This window comes from Mirounga angustirostris, unplaced genomic scaffold (assembly GCF_029215605.1).
Source record: "Mirounga angustirostris isolate CCGP_5_RB_7025 unplaced genomic scaffold, mMirAng1.0.hap1 SCAF_1, whole genome shotgun sequence".
Taxonomy (NCBI): Eukaryota; Metazoa; Chordata; class Mammalia; order Carnivora; family Phocidae; genus Mirounga; species Mirounga angustirostris.
In genome coordinates, this window is record NW_026991709.1 from 7,442,004 (window position 1) to 7,466,341 (window position 24,338).

Below are 24,338 nucleotides of genomic sequence, written 5' to 3' on the forward strand. Positions count from 1 at the left end.
TACTGCCTTCAAGTGTAGGCATACGACGCCCTTAAATCTTGCCTGCTTCAGGTTCTTGCAAATGCAAATGAATTATTTATGACAAACGTTCCGCTCCTTGGCTTCATTTCTGATTCCATTTGTGATATAAATAAATTAGCAAATACGGAAACATAGTAAGTGATATACAAAGAAAGGCCACGTGAATCTGACTCAAAACAGACTTTATAAAAGCAGGGAGAGCAGTTGTCTAGTGCAGACGCTTCTGTGAATTCCCATTATGCGGGCGTGGGGTGGTGGGGGGGGACATTATCATGCAACTTCACTTTCTTTAAAAAGTAGTATGTAGTTTCTTTAAAAAATAATTTATGAAATATCAAGACAAAAATAGAGGCTGATATCCAGTATCTTATAAGTCAGACTGACGCACGTAAAAACCTTAAAAGTCTAACTAGATCAAAATCTAAGTTAATTTAGACAGCTCAAGATAACTTCTCAGGGTGGCCAAGGGGTGATTGCTGAGGACGTACTTGGGACATAGTACTCAAGATCTGAGGGCAGAGGAGCAGGACTGCTAGGTGGGGGATGGCCCCAGGTCAGTTGTGTGTCCCCTCCAGTTTTGGGGCGTGGGTGCTAGACTGCCCTGTGGGTAGACCATGCCTCATGGTGACCAGTGCAATCTGAAGACTGTGACAGCTCTGCTTATCTCTGCCCAGTTATATGGATGAAGACCTTGAGATGCATTTAATGGTTCACACATTGTATATTGACTCATGATCACTGAAGTGGGAAATTTATAAGTTCCTTTAAATTATTGTGCAGAATAATTGTTCCTAGGGTTTTCTTTCTTTCTTTTTTTTTTCCTTTCTTTATAGTCCCGAGTAATAAATGGACATATTTAGGGTTCCTAATACTGGTTTTAAGACTCCTGCATTTTTAGAGGCATAGGGAATTAGGTAAGAGCAAAGTTGTCAAAATTTGAGAATATATGCGATGCTTACGAAATTGCGTTCATTGAAATCATTGCTCCATTGGAGCCCATAGAACAGAACTGACGCACACTTCAAAAGTAAGGAAATTGCAACTTGGTGTTGAGAAGTTGAGGATTTAGTATGTGATAACAATTTCCTCGGTTTAGATGAGTTCAAATCAACCAAGATGCTGAAGAATGTATTAACCATTTCAAGAAGGTGTTGAAACAATAGTTATTCAAATTGTAATTGGATTATATCTTAATGTGTTGCTGGAGGGCATCGCAGACTCACACAGACACACACACAGACACACAGACACACACACAGAGTCTTCCCAATGGAGTGAAACTGTGCTCACCAAGTATGCTTTGAATGGAAAAACGGTCCTTAACCGGCATATAATGAGTGACCTTGGTGGCCAAGAGCGCCTTATGCTGTGTATGTTCTCAGGCAAATCCTTCAATTGGCATAGACGGAAAAGTTCCACTGAGGGATGGAGTTTTCCATTGTGGGGGCAACTCCAGATGCTGGATCCTTATCTATAACCTCAGGCATGTCCCTGGCAAGAATCCTTGGGACATCCTTCTTGCAGGGCTTTCATGAATAATCCAAACATTATACATTCTAAGATTCATGTGTCATGTTAGGGACAATATAGAGCACTTTGTCCTATTGTTTGACCCTTAAAAAGTTTGCATTTCATGGGTTGCTTCCAGGCTCTGCAGTTTTATGTGGGCGGAATTTAAGTAAACAAACACAGACTTTCTGAATGCTAGGACACTCAGTGGCTGGACAGAGCCCTGTCATCCTTGCTAGTTCCTAGAGCTGGCCAGAGTGCCTGGCGTACAAAAGGCACTTTATTAATCCTGACTGGATAGGTTAATGTTGGGGAGATGACTGTGACAAGACACATGACTATCTTCTGGGTTTCGTCACTAAAGTTAATTTAAAAAAAAAGAACTACCCTCTTCTTGCTGTAGACATTTAAAAAGGAACCCTGGGCTTTGGTACGCACACATGGAGCTTGACAAGTGTAGGTGTTGCGAGCTGCATGTTATACAGGTAGTTATAAAAACACAGCACATTACATGTTACTCCTAGAACTTTTACATTAAAATTCAATTTCTACTTACTGTAAATGTTTGGAAATCTCGATGAACCAAAGGAGGAGGAGGGAAAACAAACAAGAAAAGGAAGAGTCTCTACCATTAGTAACATAGTATATAGCCTCCTAGTGTTTCTGTCTTGCCTTTTTCCTTTTAGCAAACTGGGTCTGTGATATAATTCTCCTTTATCACCGGATTCTTAACTTACCAGGCTTAATATCATAACAATTTCCCGTAGTATTGAGTATTGATCTACATAATTTTCCTGCAATATTTTCAATGATGATGAGCATCCCAATGTCTGGATGTTTAATACAGGGATCAATCATTCATGAGCAAACCTTCTTTTGTGTCTCCAGTTAAAATTATGGTTCATTATGACTTTACTGTGCTCATATACCACTTTTAGAATGATACTGCCTTCATCTAAAGGGTCTCAACTCTTGACCTTCCTCTGTGTATCCCACCCAGAGAAGTTAGTAACAGAACAAGGATGGGAATTTGTGGACTCTTTAGAAAATGGGAAGACATGGTTTTAAGACCAAAAATGATAGTGCCCCTTTTATCATGATAGTAAATGTATGGTTGATTTTACATTATATCCTTTTTTTTTTCATTTTCAAGATAGGAATAGACTTATGAAGGGTTTTCGTAAAGTTGTGGGTAATGGGTCCATGATGGGTAAGTAAAAATAGAAATGCAGAACTTAGTCATGGGCTCTGATGTCCACAGACATGGGGAGGCCATACTCGTCCAGCGTGGTGTTTACTGTGTTCCAGGGAGGGTGGAGAAGGACCCGGTCTGTCCTGCAGGCTTATGACAGGATGGCCCCCAGGTGGTGCCTCTCTTCTGTGTGGCCCCTGACATGAGTCTGTCTGGTTACCTGAAGGGTGTCTTCCCCCCAGGAGGAACGCTGAGCTTTGGTACGCACACATAGGAACCAGGAGATGAGGGTGAGGGAAGACCAGGCAGCACTTTCTCCCCAGGCTCATCCTGTTTCAGGCTGCTCTTTGGGGAGGCCATAGGAGCACGGCTCACTGGTGTACTGGGGTTAACATTTAAAGTCAGAAGATTGGTCAGAAGGTGCCCAATCCTTAGGCTGCTGAGTGATCTGGTGCTGAGGCCAGCTGGAGGTGTAGGCTTGGGGTAGGTGTGAAGGGAAGGATAAAGTGGTATCTTTATCTTTGGATGATTCCCCCAGGATAATGTTTAGGAAATGGTTGCTGTACTACTATATGCTAATTAATAGATATGCCTTATACTGTCAATAGCCAATCAAAGTTAAAAAAATAACTTTGCATTAAATATTCAGAGACTACAAGGCTTGGATTCTATGATGCTATTCCAGAGATCAGGAATTATTGTCTTTGAAGATGCTAAGAATCAGTTGAACATCTTGTCATTAGAAAGGAGGAAGATTTGACTCTCTAAAAATTCGTGGCAGGAATTACAACTCATAAATGATCTAATAAAGATCACTTTCTATATTTGTGTGCATTTTCAAAATTCGACACGATGAAACATGGATAGAATCTTCAGGAAGTAGACCAAATAGTAGCACCTGGTTTTCTGTTCGTAAGTATCCAAGCAAAAAAATTAGTCTCTACTAAAACAATATTTTTATTAATTAAAGAATAAAGGATATATGTGAATATACACATATAGACATTATACATAAATATGAAAGAGAGAGAGAGAGAAAGCAAAGCAAATGATGTAAATTACCAGCAGTTGGGGTAAGTGGGTGAAGGCTATTTAGAGTCCTTTGTATTTTTTTGTTTCTGTTTGTTGGAAATTTATTTCTGCCTAAAGAGTTAAGAGGTTTCACTGTTTACAAAGCTGAATTAAGCAATTACCAAGGAATTAAAAGCAGACGCTCTGGGAAGAATGAGGTCTCTGGGGGAAGACAAGGGGCGAGGTGGGTTAGGAACCAGGAGATGAGGGTGAGGGAAGACCAGGCAGCACTTTCTCCCCAGGCTCATCCTGTTTCAGGCTGCTCTTTGGGGAAGCTATAGGAGCACAGCTCACTGGGGTACTGGGGTTAACATTTAAAGTTGATGCTTCTCGGGAGGGCAGAACCGAGGAATCCCGGTGGAGCCGAGAGCGTTTTTCTCAGCGCTCCTGAATCCTTGTGGAAGCCGCCCAGATAAAACAACTCAGTGCTTTGAAATGTTCAGGGAAACAAGATTTTATAATCAGCCTGCCATCTTGTTCATTGTTCAGAGATGAAAAGAGGGGAAATCAACATCCCCTCCAAGTGTAGATGCTGAGAACTTGAAGGTTCTGATTTTGACCCAGAACAGGATTTCTTTTATTTTCTCTTTTCCCTTTGTTGTCGTCCGTTGTTTCTTGGTTTGTCTCTTTCTCCCTCCTCCTCGTCCTTCTATCCTAACACAAGGGGGTGAGTCAGGGGACAATAGGAGATATGGGAACCCGGGCCAGTTTATAGAACTCGGACAGATGCCGGCCTGAAGTCTGAGTGAAATCCGTTCCCTGGCCCGTCCAACCCCTGGACCCGAGTGTTGCTGAATGACTCAGGCTTTGGTCTCTCCTGTTCTGCGGGGTCCCCTGTGGAGACCACACCTCTTCCCCAGTCGGTCCCACTTTCGTGTAGCGAGATTCAAAGCAAAACGTCGTTTCTTCCAGAGAACAAGTAATTTCCTGAAAATGAGCAATTAAAGGCCTGAAATCCTCTAAGGAATGTTCAGGCCTCCATTAGCTGTATTTCCTTTGAGTGGAAAGCAGACGTGGGGCCCTGAACTTGCAGCTGGGATTTTCAAACCCTTAACGAGGTCTTCACGTGGCATCTGTGCAGAGCCAAGCGTTCTCTCAGGGTCTGTGGTCTGCAACGTTGACTTTTGTCCGAGCGGGATCGGCTTGCCCACCCTATAAACCGTTTGTAGTATGATTTTAGTTATTTGGGTTTTATTTATTTGTTTATCTATTTACGTATTTATTTTTAGTTCTTTGGATTTTAAATCAATATTTAAACACGAGGATTTGACAGGGTTATTTCTCCCTTTATTTGCCTCGCTTACCTTATTGGTTCTCGAGTCTTGGTGTTTGCAGCTGGTTTCTTGTGGAACAAATAAAAATCACATGTATTTGGAAAGAGAAAATGAAACTCTTCTGGAAAACTCACATTTTAACTGCCGTTAAAAGTCCGCAAGCAAATGTATTATTATTCCATTAACGTGAAATAAGGTCTACCTGCAGAGTTTCCTTTTGGGAGAAAGGGACAGGGAGTGTGTGGGGAGGAGGTGCTCAAGTCCTGAGTCCCAGTCATGGGGCAGGTCCAGGGAGCCGGGGGGACCCCGAAGGCCCGACCCCCAGCTGTAGGGGATCCTCCGCGCCTCGTCCCGAGGTGCCTGTGGCCCGTGTGAAGCCATGCGGAGTCCCACCACATCTGCATCCTGCCCCGGGGCAGGGTGTCACACGGCGGCCCCACACCAAGTCACACCTGCTGTGGCAGTCCTTGTCCCAAGCAATTGATGCCTTTTTTTTTTTAATTAAAAAAAAAAATCTCCTGGCTGCATATCATCAAGAAAAACAACATTGTTTTCAGGGTCCCTTATCTCTCCACTCCCAAATATCCTGTTTCTTCGGGCTGGGCCGCCAGGACCAATAGAAACCTCTTCCTGCCATTGGCTGACTTCATTTCCCAGACTTAGCACAATCTCATCCGCTCTAAACAACCTCATCAAAACTACTTTCTGGTCAGAGAGAAGCAATAATTATTATTAACATTTATTAACGATCAATAAACTTGATTGCATTATGGCCAGCACTATTAAGGTAAGGAAAGGGTTCCTTTTTGCTTGACAAAATCTTGTGCTTGTTACTCTTTTCTTTGGTTTCCTTTATCAAGGCAGATAAGTCAGGATTGGGCAACACCCCCACTGCCACAATAGAGGACAACAAGATTTCCTCTGCACTGCCTAGTAAATTTCCTTTTTCCTACTCCAACCATCCGCAAGGCTTAAAAACTTCAAACTCAGAAAAAAATTGGGGTTTCTAAATTCACTGTTGAGTGCTGTGGATGACTTTTGCAAAGGCTTTTTGGAGCTCGTCTGAATTTTCGTATTCTTTAACTATCCCTAGCGGTGCGTGGATGTGTGATCTGCTGGAAGGCAATGGACTCGGAGAGGTTGGAGGGCAGGGTCGGAGAAAAAGATGGGCTGGTAAATGTTGATCTTCTGGATGCTCTTGAATGACTCCTTAGCCTCAGGGGTGCCAGCCAGCCCCAGTGGAAAAGAAGAGATACCTGGCGAGTGGCGGCTGGTCTTGGGACACGAAAATGTTGACTTGGTTTTTGGATCCTTCATGCTGACAGTGGAGTGGTCTCATAACTCAAATGGTGGTAATTCGGTTTATTGGGTGACATAGTTATCTTTAATAAAATACTACTCCTCTGTGCGCTGTGAGTATACGTTCTTGCTCGTCATTGTTGGTTTGTGGGACTAGAAGAGCGGTGGCCGACCACTGCTCTGGGCTCTGGGGTATGTGGTCTGATGTGTTTTTCTTGCAAATGTCGCTAGTGGATAGCATAGAGAAATTAATGGGGAGGTGAATCCATGTGCCTGGGAACCTAAACCTGGCCTAATTCCTGTAAGCGAAGCCAGTCAGATGGTTAGTGCAAGACCGCGCATGGAGTCTGTGAAGTGTGGGCTGCTGAAATATTTTCAAGGCCTCCCTGCCTTGGTGACATTTGTAGAAATGAGAAAAATCAGCAGCAAACACATAACTGAAAGGAAGAGAAAGAAAGCTCTAGTAGTTGCGTGTCTTTCGTTTTGTTGCATATAGGCGGGAGGCATTTGGTTGTATTTTCATCCAGGGTCTTGGTTAATTTGAAAGCTCATGAATATGGAAGTTTGCCCAGAATTGGGCCAAAGCATTTTCAAAGACCGTCCTTGGTTTGGCATCTGAAATGTCTGTATTAGAGGGTATGATGAATACCCACCATATGAACTGTGTCTTAAAAGCTTTGTTCAGTTTTTACTTCTCAAGGTGTGTTTTATTTTTCATGGAATGTTCAGTAATATATATGAAAAAATCATGTATCAAAGACTAACCTTATAGAGGTTTTTCTTTCTTTGGCTTCAAGGATTGGAATCTCCTGAAATGTAACTATCATGGGAAAGAATTTTAAAATTGGGGGTTTGGTGTGCCCCTCTTTCAACTAGATGAGCAGAAATTATTTGATTTTATCATGCAAAATGCTACCCTTTTTATTCCTATTTTCACTCCTAATTGCATCCATGTTTCATAACAGTTAAATCAAATATTCTTTGTGAATTTTGAATAGCTTGAGTGTAATTGTGTGTTTCCAAAAAAAAAAAGTATATTGAAGGACACTGAAATAACAGCCTGTCCTTTAGAATGTGGGGTATGTTTTGTGAAACATACAAAATGCGTTATACTGTTTAATTCGAAGCATACATTTCTGGGGATATGAAGGTATTTTGAAGCTTGAATGTTTTGTGATTCCAGAATAAATTTTGGGTCATAGTTAACACTTGTCCAGGATACTATGCTTGCTTTAACATTTGATGGCACTTGTTATATGTATATTATATATATCTCAGGTGAACTTTAAAATGACTTTAAGTAGATTCTTTTTAATCCTCTGTTCAAATAAAATAGCCCCTCTTTATAGGTAACTTCCTTTAAAACATGTTCTGTTGGGCTTCCTGGGTAAGGTAATGAGATGATTTTACAGACTTGTTTACAGAGTAGAAAAAGGCGGCCCGAGTCTGTTGACAGTAGTTTTAATTATGTGAGTGCAAAGCTCAAATTAGCACAAGGAAAATTAAGGCTGTCTGTTGGAATTAGGAAACAGTCTGTCATACAGGCAATTTCTAGTCTCAAACACACTCTGTTCTTTTGTTGTTGTTGTTGTTGTTTCAGTAAATAAATCAGTTAGTCGATTAAGCATTAGATACACTTAATTTGGTACTCCCCATTGGAGTGGTCTTTTTTTATTTTTGCATTAATATTTATAAGACCTTGTGAGGCACTATGAAAAGTTAGATGTTTTTATCCCGTCTCTGTGACTCTCGTCATCATTTTCTCTTGGTGTTTGGAACTGGGAATAGAAAGTTTCCATTGGAAGAAGTAAAGGAATTTTGGGGGCTTATCTGAGAGTGCCCATTTATCTCTAAGTGTCCATGGATTTTAGGATCAGATTATAAGAGTTCTCATAAAAACATGTAAGCATCCAGGGTGATGTCCCCATAGGTAATTCATGGATCAGTTTTGGTATTTCCATCTGCTTTTTGCCATTTCCACCATCTGACAAAACTGAAGGGTGCTTAACACCCCGTTTCCTTCCTTCTGCACGGGAACAGCATGGTGTTGCTTCCAGACTCCAAGGAGCCGGTTGTTAGCCTTGGAACTTTGGTTGTGCTTCGGTTAGGACTTTTAATCCAATCTCCCAGAAACTTCCCTGGCCCTTTCATTACGCCCTGGGTCACTTGGCAAGTCTAATGAAGTCTATGATCCCGTCTCAGGATAAATGCTTTTAAATGCATATAATGTGATACTTAGAATGATAAAGCAAGCAAATTCTGTCCAAGTACAGTTCAACTCTTGGACTCCTCTGATGGCCCATGAACCCCACGTTACAATCCCTGATCCTAGGGTTTCAAGATCCTTAGTCTTTAGAATGGGAATGTGGGGATTTTCCGATATCACGGAGATCTGACATTGAAGGACAAGGAGAGGGCAGTGCCAGTGAAAGCATCTTAGGAAACAGACAGGATGTGGAAAGTTACAAGGCTCCATGAGGGAGCACACTATTACTGTTTCATTTAGTTGCTTAAAGAAGTTACTTTGATTTAACAGACTGGAGGGTTTGATGATGATTGAAACATGGTGTTAATTTAAAAACATATTGCTTATTTTATATGTTTCGTGCTTTGCACATAGCAGGCACTCTGAATATTTGCCATCATGCATGAAGGGCAAGTTAGTAAAAAGCTCAGGTTTATATGAAGAAAGTTCATCTCCCAGGGGTTTGGTGGATATGGTTAATGAGTTGAATGGCTCTAGGCATGAGATTTTTCATCAGCCCATTGGCTTATGTGGAATGCGAATTGTTTCAACCCTCCTTACTTTGGGGGGGAGCTCAGTGACAGTGGAAGGAATGTCAAATACAAATGTCATGTGCTCAGAGCAGGCCCTGATCTTCTGTCCTTGCCTGAAAGTGGAAGTCCAGGCCATTACCTTAAAGTGCTTGCTGCTTGCATTCGTGGGCAGTTCCCCGATACAATTTGGCCCCCCCGGATGCAGCACATGTCTCCCCAGCTCCCTGAGTGTGTGTGCACCTGTCCACTTGGGGCAGACTCAGTGACCGTGGAAAGGAGAACAGGGAACAGTGAAATGTTTGGATTCTTTGCCATTAAACACTCTGACGTAGGATTGTGCTGCACTCAGAGAATGTTTTGAAAGCCTGAATCATTTCTGAATTATCTACATTTTCTTTGAAGTGATTATCTCATTATTATCGTTATTTAGCAAAATAGACCTTTATTAAAAAAATCTCTACACACACATACTTATACTTATTTAGCTTTCTTGAAAAAGCATACCTAAAAATAAAATAAATAAAACAACCATTGCCAGTGCCTTCAGGAAAATATTACTTCTGTGTTTAGAACTTCGGAGTAAGGTTCCCTGTGTAGAAGTGTTGACCCACAGCAGAAAACTCCACTGTGGCATCCCAGTAATTTGGCAGATCTACTGATTTAATGGCTGATGCAGAAGAGACTCGCCATGCAGGAGGCCGTGGGAAAGCCAGGACTATGAGTTTCTCTGAAGTCTAAGATCTTCCGAGAAGAGTGACAGAGACAGTGTCCAGGCCCTTCTAGTGTTTGGTGGAACACTGTGCTCTGGCAGGATCTTCGGGGCTAGGAAACACCTCAGATGGCACAGGACCCACCTCCTCCTTTTGTTCCAACGGGATGGAGGATAGCTGTTTTCTGCCCTGGGGATTCTGTCGCACGGCCCCTGAGACTTAATTTCTTACATCAGGTTGGCCGCTACAGACACACCTGCATTTGGATCCTGGCTAGTCAGGTGACCCTGTGTGACTTCACCTGACCTCAGTTTCCTTACCTGTAAAATGGGATTCTAATGGCTATCCTGTTCTGTGTTGGTATGAGTTGAAGTCTATGGAGCCTCCGTCCCATATGTGCTCCATACACGGCAGATACCACTGGACCATCCCAGTTGATCGAGCCTTTCCTTATCCTGCTTCGGCTTTGAAGCCCAGAGCCACACAGAACTCTGTTCCAGTGCTTTCAAAAAGAACAGGGTCACTTCTCTGTGTCAGTACCGTGGTCTCCCACCGAGGGCAGGCCACACCTGGGCCTGGGAGGCACCAAGCTAGGAGAAGTCAGGAGGAGGAGGAGCTTGTGGGGGTCCTTGGGTTAGTGTGCAGCAGGCCAGGTAGAGCATGCAGGGGGTCACTGAAGGTGTGGCTGGTCAGAGGGTTGGCTTAGCTCTGCTCTGAGGGCAGAGGCTCTTTGCTGTTTTGCTGAAGGAGGGCAGAGGTCTGCAGGGCATCTTGCTCCTGATTTAGGGCACAAATAGGAATATTGGAATATCTCCACTGTTCTGTTTTCTCATTAATTTTGAAAAATACATCTTGCTGTTTTGCACAAACTATAGTAATAAAGCATTCTCACTGTAGAGAAAACGAAAAAAAAAAAAATCGTTATGAAGTCAATATAAATTGCTCCTGATCCCAACCAGCCAGAGAAAATTACTAACATTTGGTGTGTGTTTTCCTACTGTATGTTTCTCTCTGTCCTTTTATCCACCTGACTATCCATCCAGGTTTTCTCAGTTAATGTTGTTTTAGATGGATTTCCCCTTGCCACTAAACATTTTCCATAAGCAGAATTTTTAGGCTTCATTATATCCCATCTAAAATAAGTTGTTATCATTTATATAACCAATATTCTATTACAGCAAATAATATTGCTTTCAATTTTTCGGTATTTACATTGCAATATATTCTCTATCTATTTTTTTGAAATTCACTTTATTACTACTAGTGCTTACAAAAGGAATTGTTGGGCCAATGGGCATACGTATTTTTAAAGTCATATTTTTAACTGGCAATTTAAATATTTGCCAATTAAAAAAAAAAATTGCCACTTGACTCTTAAGAAAGATTATACCCGTTCCCGCCTCTAGCCCGGAGGAGGCCAGTTGCATGCCCTCAACACAACTGTGCACATTTTACCCTCTGAATCTTCGCCATTCTGACAGGCAAAACCGGCATCTCACTTTTATTTGTGTTTCCTTACTTATGGTCTTTCATTACTTTTTTTTTTTTTTTTTTTGCTGTGAACCTATTTCAACCGGTGGCCACCGTGACCTCTGGGTCTATTTCTTATTCATGCCTTCATTCTGTTTGATCAAACTTATTTCCCACACATTCCCCTTATTGAACTTGGCTGAGGCATGTTTTCTAAAGTTTAAGATCATTCTTCATTCTGTCTGTTCTCTTACGCTTCATTGTCTCTTGTCAGCACATACTCCCAGCTCTGTTTGTGTTTTCGAGTGTGAATACTCTGTGAGTACTTCACGTATACGGACCTGTGCGAGCCTTGGAACTCGTTCTTACTGACAGCCCGCCCACCTCTTTTTTTGTCCTCAACAGCGACTGGCAAAGGATAAGGGGTTCAATGAATATTTGTTAAAATTAAAAAAAAATTTTTGTTAGTTTTTTTAAAAATTAAAATCCTTTGACGTCATAAAGAGAAAATTAAGATGTCAGAGTAATTAATCATTATTGTAGGTTTTAAATGGAAGTTGTATTTCTTTAGAGATATTTCTCCTAGTTAAATAAAAACTAATTACATAGAATTGAATTGGTGTTTAAAAGAGCTTTAGAGAAATGTTTTTAAGAGGTAACTGTTGTATCTTGAATTCCTAATCCAAATTAACATTATCCTCATAACTGCATAAAGAAAGGCCAGGGTCTGTGCTAGGCATTCACATTATCTCCTGTGATATTCATGCCCCCAGATGGTGTTGCTTTTTGTACACACAAGGGTAGAGGATTAGAGAGGCTGAGGAACTTGCTCAGGTAACACGAATCCATTTGTCTCCCCTCAGTTTATCATCCTATGATCTCTTTCTCCTGCTCTTTGCCCTCACCTCAAATATTAAATGGCTGTGTAGAAGACTGATGTATCAAATGACGTAGTGATACATGAACGTGAAGTAACTGAATAATGAAAATTATTATAACTGGCTAATTTTGTTGCTACTCTTGTGTGAAAAACTCCATAGGCAACAATTATTCTACTTTTGGTGACTAATCAAGACAAAATGCCAGAAAATTCGAGACCTAAAACTCCAGCACCCATCAGTATTTGCTTGGTGACACGAATTCTTTCCCATATTTGGCAATATCCAAGGGGCAGTGGTTCCAGGTTCCAAATCAGCTGCTGATTTAAATTTCCTTATCCCAAGTGTCCACTTCCTTGCTCTTGCCTTGGCATCAGCAACAAAAACGCAGCCCTGTTTTCCATCAGGCCTTACAAGTCTTTGAGCGGGGTGCTTGTGGGATTCAACGCTGGGAAGAACGGTAACCTTCTGTTGTGCACAGATAAGTGTTGAGACACATAGAAAAGAAATGCCAAGGCCAAGCAGAATGATTTATTTTTAAAGCCACATCATAATCCAGTCATAACATGGACATCAGGGCTGTTACTTCCCATGCTTTTGTCCAAGACAATGCATGTCAAGTTCTGGAGAATGTAGTCAAGAATGTTTATAACATATCAGGCAAAGAACCCGCGCTCTTGAATTTCACAGAGCCACTTTTAAATCATTCCACCTTGGTGACTGAACAGCTCTCTTCCCCTTATAAAATTACAGAGGAGCAGATTGATTTTTTGTTTTTCTTTTTTTTAATGGATGCAGAGTCTGTCCTGAAGAGAAAACTCCCTCTGCTCTCGTATGCACGTTCCCCCCAGGGCTGGTAGCAAGTGCATCATCCCGTCCCCTTTGGGTCCCACTGGGCCTTTTACTGAGTTTTATTTTTCAGACTTAACCGTAGGCATGGGATGCTCACCTTTGAGGAAGAGGAAGCTGTTGAAACAACACTTCAGAATTTGTCAACACAATTAGTTTGTGTCTCAATTTGAGGTAGATTTCCCAAGACATTGCTCCAAGTTAAAAAAGAAAAAAACAGTGTGTGTGGTTTAATATTGCGAAGCGCTCCTTGGATCTGTGTTGAATGTGTGTATTCCCTGATATTCCCAAGAGCTACAGAAAGCTGAAGGTGAAATAGAGCACCTGCAGCCTGTGTTTATCTCGTGCCCGGGGGACACTGATACCCTCCGTGTCTTCACAGCATCCTTAAAATAGCCTCTGTGGGGAAAGGACTGGTCTTATCTTGCTTTCAGGGGAAGGGTGGGGAGGAGGGAAAGGGCTAGCCTGGGAGACAGACGGTGGCCTGAGCTTGATGCTGTGGGAGCTGGCAGGTGAATTCACCTCTCCTGGCCCTTTGCACGTTCTTGGGGAAGATGGAAATGGTCTTCCTGGCCTTTCACCCTTGACAAGTACTTAACCTCACAATATCTGGGTTTTTCCATCTGTGAGAGGGGAATAATAATAGTCCCTACATCCCAGGATCCTGGTGAGATTAACTGAAAGTTACTGAGTGCATACGAAGTACTTAATAAACGTTAGCTAATTGTACTATTCACTCGAGTCAAATAAATTTTTCTTCTAGGACTAAAATCAGGAAATCCACAAAAGCTTTTTGTTTTTCTCTTTTCATTTTCTGCAACAGTTTGTGAATTGAGGTTGGTTTTTTTTTTTTTTTCCCCCAAGTAGCCAGTGTTCCTCTAATATGTTCTTTTTCCTTTATTATGAAGTAAAAACTCTTACAGACAGCGAGTTCTCCGTTACTCACAGCTCTTTATCTGCCCTGGAGGTGACTTGCAGCTGAGTCTATGCGCAGCCGCTTTGGGAGAAGACACTTGGGGCTTTGTCACTCCTTGCTTCTCTCCGTACTTCTCACCTCCAGGCTCCTTCCCTCCTCTTTCTCCCTCTTGGCGATAGCTCACAACCCAGTGGAGGGCTCAAAACCATAAGGGACAACAGTAATGAGGAGGAAGGACCCTTCTGACCCCTGAGAATGCTCACATCACATTTCACATCACGTTGGGTGTCCCGGATTCTCTGCGGCCTCTCTCCTCCCAGGGACCTGGGACGAGGCAGGCTCTTCAGTCTGGGAGAAAGACGTACCAGGAAGACTGGACTCAGTGCCTGGTAAATGTCATCAAAACCCCTAGCCACACATCGGCTTTCGAGTTCTTTTACTTCACCACATGTGAACTCTTAGAATTAGAAGTGCATTTAGAACCACATGTAAAATAAGAATATTGTCCAAGGTCAAATACCCATGACTATGAATTATCTGACTTGGGAATTATCCATCCCACCCGTGTGAGTTCACGCAATAGTCTTGTTGACTTGGCCTTTTGAGCCAGAACCCATGAGCTCTGTTAAGTCTGCGTGAAGCTTTAGAGGAGGAATAAAGTTTACTTTGCTAGAGAAGTGTCCCTGTGAAGAAACCCCTGTTTGTTTCTTGGGCTTTCCCGACAGAGTTACCTTCTGTCCTCCTTAAAAAGCCGTTCCCATTGACTCACTTCTATGGGAAGCACAATCGTACCGCAAACAGTTTTGATAAGAGGCTGCTTATGAAATAAGCACACATATATTTTGGTGAAGCCTTGTTCTTTGGGGATGGAAAACATCTTTTTTTAGATCACATGTTTACTGCTTTGGTAAACAGTAAAATGCTGCTGCAGCAATTGCCTTGAGGATAAAGGGTTTGTAGACAGATACTTCCTGCGCTCGCTTCCTATGCAGATAGCCAGGCCAGCCAGAGGCACATGGCAGCAGGAAGGGCTCCCACTGGAAACTTCCCCGCACATGTGTGGCTCACCATTCGCTATCTCTTCTCCAAGGGGGCTAAACCTGTTGCTACAGATCTTCTGGCAGGATCCTCTATCTCGAAGCTGTGGAAAATCCAGCGTCTCTAAAGTCATGGCTTCAGTCCCTCGTTCCCATCCTTGCTCTTGTCTGCTTGCTGTTGTTGACGGAGATAAGTGTAACCAGACAGTCATGTCCGTGAGTAAGAGGTGTGTCGTGGAGGCACCTCAGTCTCCTGTGAATCACTGTGAATGATGAGTGAGTCTGCCTCGGTAGTTGGTGGAAAATAAGCCTCTTGGACATTCAAGTGCAGGGTTTTTTTTTTGTTTTTTTTTTTTGTTTTTTTCTGGGGTTATTTAGAGTAAAGGTCATTTTAGATTTTGCTTTCTTCAAGCAAGCAGAGATCGCCAGATTTGGGTACAAAAATCTCAGAACACAGATTGTTCTCTGTGCTGATTTTACACCGGCTGTTAAGTTCCAGTGAATGCATTGTTTAGGTCCTTTGAACCAAAGCACATAAAACCACAACACACAAACATTGAACAATGGGGCATCATCAATTATCCATCTACAGGATGTGTCCTTACCGACTGGCCCCTTTGTAAGGGAAAATAATATACCAAGTCAACAAACAGTAACACTGAACAATAAACTAAACAAAATAAACAGCACCTGAAAACCACTCAAGTCAAGTATGGGCAGAACTCCAAAGAGTGATGTTTACATACTCCAAACACGGAAACCTCCACCTCCGCCCGCATCTCCTACAGGTCCTGAAAATAATCAGAAAACCGAGCTGCCTTTAATTGTTGGGTCACATCATGGTAAAGCACCTCCTTTGATGATCCAAAAGCTCCTGGGCGCTTTGCTTTGCAATGTCAGGAGCACCGTGTCCGGTAGGGCTCCTCTTCCCATACTTACTCCACAGGTGTTGATGACCGCCAGGTGGGGAGGCCGATTGCACTTGACCCCGAGAAGCTGCCAGACGTGCTTAGATGTAGTCCTGTCTCATGAAGAGGCTAGTACATGAGTATACCCTAATGCTTTTATCTACAATCACTCAGTACACATATCTAGCTTGCGTTGACGTGGACTTGCCCAAAGAGATATTTTCATTTGTTGATATACTTTTGCTCATCTTGTTGGAAGACACTAAAATCTTAGGATCCTCCTGTTGGAGTGAAGACTGCTTTCCTCCTCTGCACCTTGATTGTGCAGCTTTGTTAGGTTTTGCTGAAACTCCCTGAGGCGTCCCCCAACATGCCTCCTTTCAGAGGCTACCTTCCACCACCTCTGCTTCTTTGCAAACTGACCTCTCTGATCTTCTCAGTCTATATTGGTTCCAGTGCCCCCGGAATCATGGTTTTGTGATGCTGGTGCAGGGCCGTACAGCAGATGGGCTTGACTTTGATACAGGATGGAGCATACCCTATTGGCATCCTCCCTGCAAATGCCCACTGCTTGTTGACTGGGGCTTGTGGTTGGTTTTGTTTTGTCTTGTTTTCTTTAGCCTGAAGTGGATCCACGTTCAATATATCCATTGAATAACATATTGTTCAAACAACAACAATAATAAAACCTTTGTTCTTTTTCCCCCATTTCAAAAACAATTATTGTAGGATTTAGAAAATAAGCATTTAGAAAAGGAAATTAAAATAATTGATTTTACACCATGAAGGGTCTGTGAAGACTTGGCACTTATTTTATTTTATTTTTTTGGTCTTTTTTCCATGCACAGAGACATATTCTTTAGAAAGAATAATAACGTTTAAGAAATTAAGCTCATATTTAAGAGTCCTTTCCTACTCCCTTCCTTTTTTTCCAGAATGGAGAAGAAAAGAGGAGTAAGGGTTGAATTTCTTATCATCCTCTTTAGAGATTAAGTCTCCATATTCTGTCTTGTGGAGCAGAACCGGCCTGCCTGAGGCAGATCCTATCTCCACAGTGCCTTGGCAAGGTGACTTCATTTTTCTGTGCCTCAATTGATCATCTGTAGAACAGAGTGAGTTATGAGAATAGTGCTTGCATCTTGATGGTTCGCCCATTGAGTCACGTGCATTCAGCTGCAAACAATGTTTGCTGTTGGGAGCTCTTTGGTTACTCACCCTAGTCTTGTTCCTAGTATTTAATTTACTCTCATAACTTATCTACTTTTTTTGAAGTAATCCATTCTTGACTGTGTTTGTTTCAGTGTTTGACTTTTGAAAGGTATCCTCCAATATGTTTTGGGTATTTATCTAAAGAGACATTGATCTATTTCATCTAAAGAAATGAGAGTCTTTCCCTATATATTATTTGCTTCTTTCTCAGGCTATTTCTTTGAGGATAGTAGACACACCATAAGAGAGTCCCCACTGGGGGTTCATTCAGTGGTTCAAGCAACATGTGACTTAAAGTTTTAGCCGCTGAACTCAGCTGCATTTTCACGAGCCCAGAAAACCAACAATTTTGAGGATCCATAGAAAAACCAAGATGGAGGACTGTGAGGTGTTCACTGTCACCTCCTTCATCTTTTCTGTGAATGAATGAATGCATTCCTGCAATGGGGAACAACAGCTGGTCTCTGGAGGGGCCCTAGAGTAGAAGAAGTCAAATGCTAGTTTGAAACAGTTACTGCAGCTGGTACGTTCTTTACAGGAGGAGAGGAAGCATCTATCAAATTCTCATATTGCCAGCTAACGTCCATGATTAAGGACCTGTGGAACCTCCCTGAAGACCAGAAACTCTCAAAACACTGGTTGTTAGAGTTCAGGATTCTGTGCCTTAAGTTATATGGCTGTCATCATGTCATTTTTTATTCGTGATGAACATGCCTAGTAAGCAGCAGGCCTTTATTAGATGTCTGTTCAATAACAAATGACTATCTACCTGGGTGATAAATGCATGACTGGGTGCATTAATTAGTACGGTGACACTTGCCCACATGTTGTGGAGAATTCATTCATTTAATACAAAGAGCAATTATTGACTTCTTATTATCTGCACAGCATTGTGTTAGTTGCCCCTACAACTGATGAGGGAAGTTGTGCTTTATGAGAAGACAGAATTATTTCTATAGCTTGGGACCGGTGTCTTGAATGCCCCCGTGTCACCTGTGAATGCCTAATGTTAGACTTAAACATGTGTGTCCTAAAGAACCTGTCCATGTTAGGGAAGGGGAGATGATCACGGGGCTGTCCAGAATCTGTGATTGGAACATTTGTGAGCGTGTGCCCAATAAGTGTATGCCCCTCTCTGGGCCACAGCTGGTGATGCTTTCCACATGAAAACTAGAAGCAGAAATACGGTTCTGGCAGCCTGCATTCTGTTACATGACACTGTCCGGATGGGGCAAAACCAAGCAGTGCTTTCACTTTTGCTAAGTGGCAAGACCTACACTGTTTATATGTCCAAGGTTTGCCTCGGGTCGTGCCTGTGTTCAACTGGGTCAATCCATTATGCAGAAAGTCTTTCTGGGCACGCAGCAATGTAGCTGTGTTTAATGCATTATGATGGACACTATCTGTTTCTCTTTTTTTTTGTTACTGCAGCCACTCCTTTGAAATTTCAGGGAAGCTCCAACTTAATTTCTTAAAACATACACTTGTTTCCAATGTACTGGTTCACACAGAGGGCTTCCATAATCACCGGTGGATCAGGTGGCGCTTACTCTACTGGAATTATTATGTAAATGGCATCTGCAGTGGGTATGATGTGGTAGGACATTTTCTTTTTTTTAAGATTTTATTTATTTATTTGAGACAGAGAGAATGAGAGAGAGAGAGCACATAAGAGGGGGGAGGGTCAGAGGGAGAAGCAGACTCCCCGCCGAGCAGGGAGCCCGATGCGGGACTCGATCCCGGGACTCCAGGATCATGACCTGAGCCGAAGGCAGTCGCCTAACCAACTGAGCCACCCAGGCGCCCGGACATTTTCATAAATAGCTAAGTTCTTTGTATTCGATTGCGGGACAATCTGCTTTATAATAAAGATGAACTTGAATAGCAGTTAACACCCGACTTATCTAAGCCAGATAATAAAACTGGATTTCCTACTGAAATTTTAAGTTTAGCAAACATATTATTTAACTTAGGGAGCCTTACTGGTTCAGGCATTCTATATAAGCCAAAGAAAATGTGATCTTTCCTAAAAGCTAATGTATTCTGTTATGTTGGTAATATTTTTTTCTGTGAACTGTTTTTCCAACATAATTTATGAATTTGGTTCACTGTTTGTCCTGCGCCTAACACAGGCATGTGATGTCCTGCTCTAAAATGTTTGTTGAATGAACGAACACATGAACACATGACCAAACGTGTACCAAAATCTTTCCCTAAGTGGAACACGTCTTCAGCAGCATATGTGAATAAATCTGACTTGGTCCCGCTCCTAGCGAAAACTATGATCTATAAAAACAAAAACAACAAAACAGCGACAAAAAACTATGATCTAGTTTTTAAGGAGTCAAAGAAAAGGCAAAAAAAAAAAAAAAAATCCCCCCAAAACAAAGCACTTTTATTTGGGAGTCCAAAAGTTAGAGGAAACTGGATTAGCCATGGAGGGGTCCAGTGTTTCTCAACCCAATTGTACTTCAGGTCCGTACACTCTTAATTGTTCTTAGGATAATTAAAAGGAATTCTTGAGAGAACTAAGATGTTGTTGGGGCAAGAATACACATAAAACAATCATAATTTGCCTCATTTGCCCACAAATGCTGGCTGGAAAAAATGCTAAAGAAATTAAAGAAATTAAATTCTAGTTTCCATTGGCTTTTTTTTTTTTTACCTTCTAACATTATTTTCAAACAAATAAAATTTTGAGACATTTAAAGATCTTTGTGAAAACACCTCCCCACGTGACGATGACTTTCATTAGAATGTGAACCAGACATTCATTCCCCCAGTGGTATAAGCAGAAAAGTTCCTAAACAGAAGAACCAGGGCATTGTCAGACAAAGGAGTTTACATGGAAAATTTAGCAAATTTAGCATTATTCTGAACACTTCAGACTCTCTGGTTGCTGCAACCAGGGATTTACCTAATTCTTGGCATAAACTCAAGCACTTTTGGAAAGTGTGCTAATTCTATCAGGCAAACAGTGGGCCATACCATGCCCCCAAATGGCAAATATTTTGTTAAAAACTGTCCACAGGTAGCATAGTAGTTTCCTAGGGCCGTCATAACAAATAACCACAAACCGGGTGGCTTGCAAACAGAAATTTATTGTCTTGCGGTTTAGGAGGCCAGAATCCAAAATCAGGGTGTCAGCTGGGTCAGGTGCTTCTGGCAGCTGTGAGGGAGAGTGGGTCCCAGGCCTCTCCCAGCTTCAGATGGCTGCCTGCATTCCTTGGCTTGTCACCACATCCCCTGAACTCCACCGCTGTCCACCCATCGCCCTCTCTGCGTATCTGGCTGCTCTGTCCTCTCTGGTCCCTGCCAGGGGTGCTCTTGTTGGATTTAGGATGTGCCCTCCTCCAGTATGATCTTCCCCCAATCCTTGCCTTCATGACCTCTGCAAAGACCCTATTTCCAAGTAAGCTCACATCCTGAGGTTCTAGGTGGATGTGGGCGGGGAGCACCGTTCAGGCAGGGGGGAGACAAGGTCTCCAGGTTGGCAGCTTCTCTCGGGCTTTGGAAGAGCGGGCGGCCGCTCCTCGATCATCCTCACCGCCGAGTGCCGATGCTGGGATTCCGGCATGACGCTTGTGCGTAAGGACCATTCGGGAATCTGTGAATGCTGTCGGTTTCCCGGAAAAGCACGTTGGGCTCCTCGGCATGCATGTCAGCCATCACACCGTGAAATCCAGTGTGATGATCAAAATCACAAATCACTGTAAGGCAGCGTTCGCCCCACAGCTGTTTCAGTTTCACAAGATACTGGGTGTGATGCTGTGGTTTTTCCTTATCTCACAGTTTTACTTGGTGGATGTCAAGAAGTGCAGCAAGGTTGGGGCCTCCACAGGGCTCATCGGCATCACGTGGGGGCCTGGTTACGCAGGCAGCCATTCACCCTCCCCATCGGCCCAGTGTAGACGCATGGATGAGTGTGCTATTTACAACTTACTAAAAAAAAAAAAAAAAAAAGTGATTCCTGTGGCTTTTTTCACTTAAATCCTCAAGCTGAACCTCCATGGCCCTGAGACTAAGCTCATAAAATGGCATCATGTCCCGTGTTACTGTCAGGCACCATGATTTCATTTTTGTCTTCTGGCTTTGATATCTGCCGGTGTCGTGTCTTGTGACGTGGATCTGTCGCTAAACAAAGACGTGAACTTCAACTTAGCCCTGACCATGAAGGCTCTGCAAGGTTTTCCTGGGAAAGACACGCAAATTTAAATCAAGGACCAGTCAGGAGCTCTTGTTACATTGTTTGTGTGCGCCCTTGTCTACTTGGAAGGCACTCGAGGGTCCCCCCGGGATGAAAAGTTGACCAGCCCGTCTCCACCTTGCCTCTGGCCAAGACACGGGAAAGCTCCCAGCGCGACTGGGAAAACTGGACCCAAGGAATGCTCTGCTTGCATCTCATGTAGCTGCAAATGCAGAGGTGACATAAAGCCCTGTGAGGCAGAGGTGAGTCCCTCAGGATGTCCTTCACGACTCCTGCCCAGGAGTGGCAGGAAGAGCACTGTGGATCACGAAGTGCTCGGTCTCCCGACTGTGTCCCCGGGAGTGTGTCCCCGGGGTAGCAATATGGCCCACAGGGTGCTTGCACTTCTCCCACACTCCTCTCTCATTGTGTCACTAGAAGCTGGTGTGAGTGAGACTGGCCTTGAAAGCTCAGCCCCGTCATGTACAAACACATCCGCGAGGCCTCGAATGTCACAACTTACCCACTGGAAAAAGAAACCGGGTTCAAGGGGTAAGATGAGACTGAACGTCAGCCTGGAGTATCTTGAGAGCTGTCTTTGGCCATCGTGAAGCCTGGACTGAAACCTTGGGAGAGAGAAATTTTAGAACATGCTAAGTGAATGTTCTCATTTCCCCCCTTTTATTATTTTTTTTTAGAATCTGTGTGAAGGCCCACTAGAAGACAGGCTGGTTGTACAGAGCATCTGTCCTTCATATCCCTTTGTACATGAACTCACGTATTCTTGTTCACGTGCTCTGTGGGGTATATCATGTTCCCGCCTCAGTCTGTAGCCGCTTCTAAGGCACAGGGGCCTTATGGTTTATCTGCCTGCTGTTAATACCATGTCCATAAATACAACCCAGTGGCCCCATATAAAAGAATGCTCCAGGGGCATCTGGGTGGCCCAGTCAGTTGAGTGTCTGACTCTTGGTTTCAGCTCAGGTCCTGATCTCAGGGTCATGAGATCGAGCTCTGCTTCAGGCTCTGCATTTAGCGGGGAGTCTGCTTAATTAAGACTCTCTCTCCCTCTCCTCCCCCTGGCTCATGCACTTTTTCTCTCTCTCTGCCTCTCTCAAATAAAGAAAAATAAATCTTTAAAGAATGCTCCAGAAAGCTATTGCCTGACTGGTAAGTTAAGTGACGTCAGAGGTTTCTCTTCAGTGTTGTGAGAGTTACTTTCACCAGAGGGTACCCTAACCAAGCGGTGTTGTACGTGGCCTCCTTGGTTAGCCCAGTTGGTTACAGCATGTGCTGATAAAGGCAAGATCACAGGTTTGCTCTTCATGAAAGCTAATGACTTCTCAGAGATTAAAAAAAAAAAAAATCCCCCTTCTGTGACCACAAGATGCATTTACTCATGCAGTACCCTGCGTGGTTGGAGGAGAGGAACCCAGTGCAAGCAAGGGGCCAGCTCCATGCAAATGTCTCTACTGTTGGACAAAAGAAAAAGAAAAGGAAAAAAAAAAACCGCACTCAAGTCGTGTTGCTATTAGCAGACCTGTGTTCCTGCATGAAAGCAGCTAAACCCAACTACCCTACAGCTAGTGATTTTATCTAAAAATGCCCCGAGCGACTTTTCACGCTAAGGACCTCCAGGGGCTCGAGCTGAGGTCCAGGTTACCTGAGTTCCGAGCAGAGCCGTGACCCGCCTCTCCCCCGGCCTTTGTCATCGGTGCACATCTGCAGAAAGAGGCCGTTTACATGGAATTCAAATCTGGTTGTTTAGTCTACAAGGAGGAGGGGAGGATTCTGTCTCTTTAATGTTTATAACGGTTGGACAGAGCTCGTCGGGTGAAGGTTAATTGCTCTCCGGTTTAAGCAGTTGTGTGCCCAGATGGGTTATCAGAGCTGAACACTCGTTACAAGATTAATCGCATTTCCGACAAGACTTCCCTTTCCTTCAACTGATTTTCCCCCAACCAGTGGAACTGTCATCAGCCGTTAAAAGAAAGGCGGATTACTCTGGGATATGAATGTGGTATGCAGAGAAACAATGCAGAGCACTGTCATATCTCAGGGAACATCTTTAGGAGAACACATTTCGGGGGTGTTACGAAGGCTCGGGCTCATAAACAGCCAGGACAATCGGGCCACTTAAACCCACACTCCCGTGAAAAGGCCCAAGGCAAAAGCAATTGCCTCTCTCTGGCCAGGACCCTGCTCTTGTGATACAGAATGACATGTTTGTTACAGGCTTTGTTCCCTGTTGAAGATTTTTTTAAAAACGGTCTTCTGATCAGATCTTCCTTCTTAAGACCCTCCACCTAAGCGGTGGGGGGTTTTGTTTGCTGCGTCCACACTGAATTTCTGTGGCAGTGGGCACCTGCAGTGAGGTTCTTTCGTTTAATTCCTGTGCCCATTTCAGACTTCGGTTTAATTTTGGAGAGCTCATCACGTATTTGCCTAAAGACAGCAGGCAGGTTTTTCTTTATTTGATGACAGGCAGCTTCATGTCTACGTTGTGTCTCAAATTCTTCCAGGAGCATGGCAGACGAGCAATACCACGTTATCCCTTTGGATTTGGGCATGTGGGAATCAACTCATTTATTTATTTATTAATGATGTGTTGGACACGCACAGTGACCATCGGTGCGGGGCGGGGGGGTGTGTGTATGAAGCAGGACAGGCGGACTCATGCAGTGGTCTCGATCCAGAGGGGTTGGGAGATGTGACAGACAAATAGGGCACAGTGGGACAGTGATGATAGAATCTATCAGCAGTAAAAAGTGTGGGGGACACACAGGGTGGCAGGGGTTACAGGGGCTCCAGTGTTGATAAGGTGACTGGGGAAGGCTGTCAGGCAAAGACAGAAAGGAAACGTGAGAGCCGTGGTTGCATATCCCATGGGAGAGTGCTGTGCGCTGAGCGGAACAGCAAGGGCAAAGGCCCTGAGGCAGGGACAGGCTTGGAGGCTGAGAACAGTGACTACACTTGTGTGGTTGGTGGGGAGAGGTGCTGAATACACACGACGCATTGTGGCCTCTTGTGA

The 24,338-nt window shown here is 43.3% G+C and overlaps 1 protein-coding gene and 1 long non-coding RNA gene across 10 annotated transcripts in view; one reads left to right on the plus strand and one right to left on the minus strand.

Moving 5' to 3' along the window:
* The window catches only part of ERG (ETS transcription factor ERG), a 254,166-nt gene that overhangs the window by 142,235 nt on the left and 87,593 nt on the right, over positions 1 to 24,338 (plus strand). Inside the window, exons 1-2 of one of the 9 annotated variants that reach the window (XM_064578844.1) lie at positions 5,714 to 5,854; positions 6,161 to 6,479. The exons of 5 other annotated variants lie outside the window; for them this stretch is intronic. Coding sequence is in view for 1 of the 4 variants with exons in the window: in XM_045902447.3 (XP_045758403.1) it covers positions 5,837 to 5,854 (18 nt within the window). In the remaining 3 variants the exon portion in view is untranslated. Of the gene's footprint in view, positions 1 to 5,693; positions 5,855 to 5,903; positions 6,480 to 24,338 lie in introns of those variants that run through there. 3 more of the 9 variants (XM_045902447.3, XM_064578848.1, XM_064578840.1) reach the window with 3 other exon arrangements.
* On the minus strand, positions 20,111 to 23,081 carry LOC135362620 (uncharacterized). Its single transcript, XR_010407516.1, has 3 exons — positions 22,971 to 23,081; positions 21,831 to 21,933; positions 20,111 to 21,313 (listed from the first exon to the last, which is right to left on the minus strand). It is a non-coding gene; the product is annotated as an uncharacterized LOC135362620 (long non-coding RNA).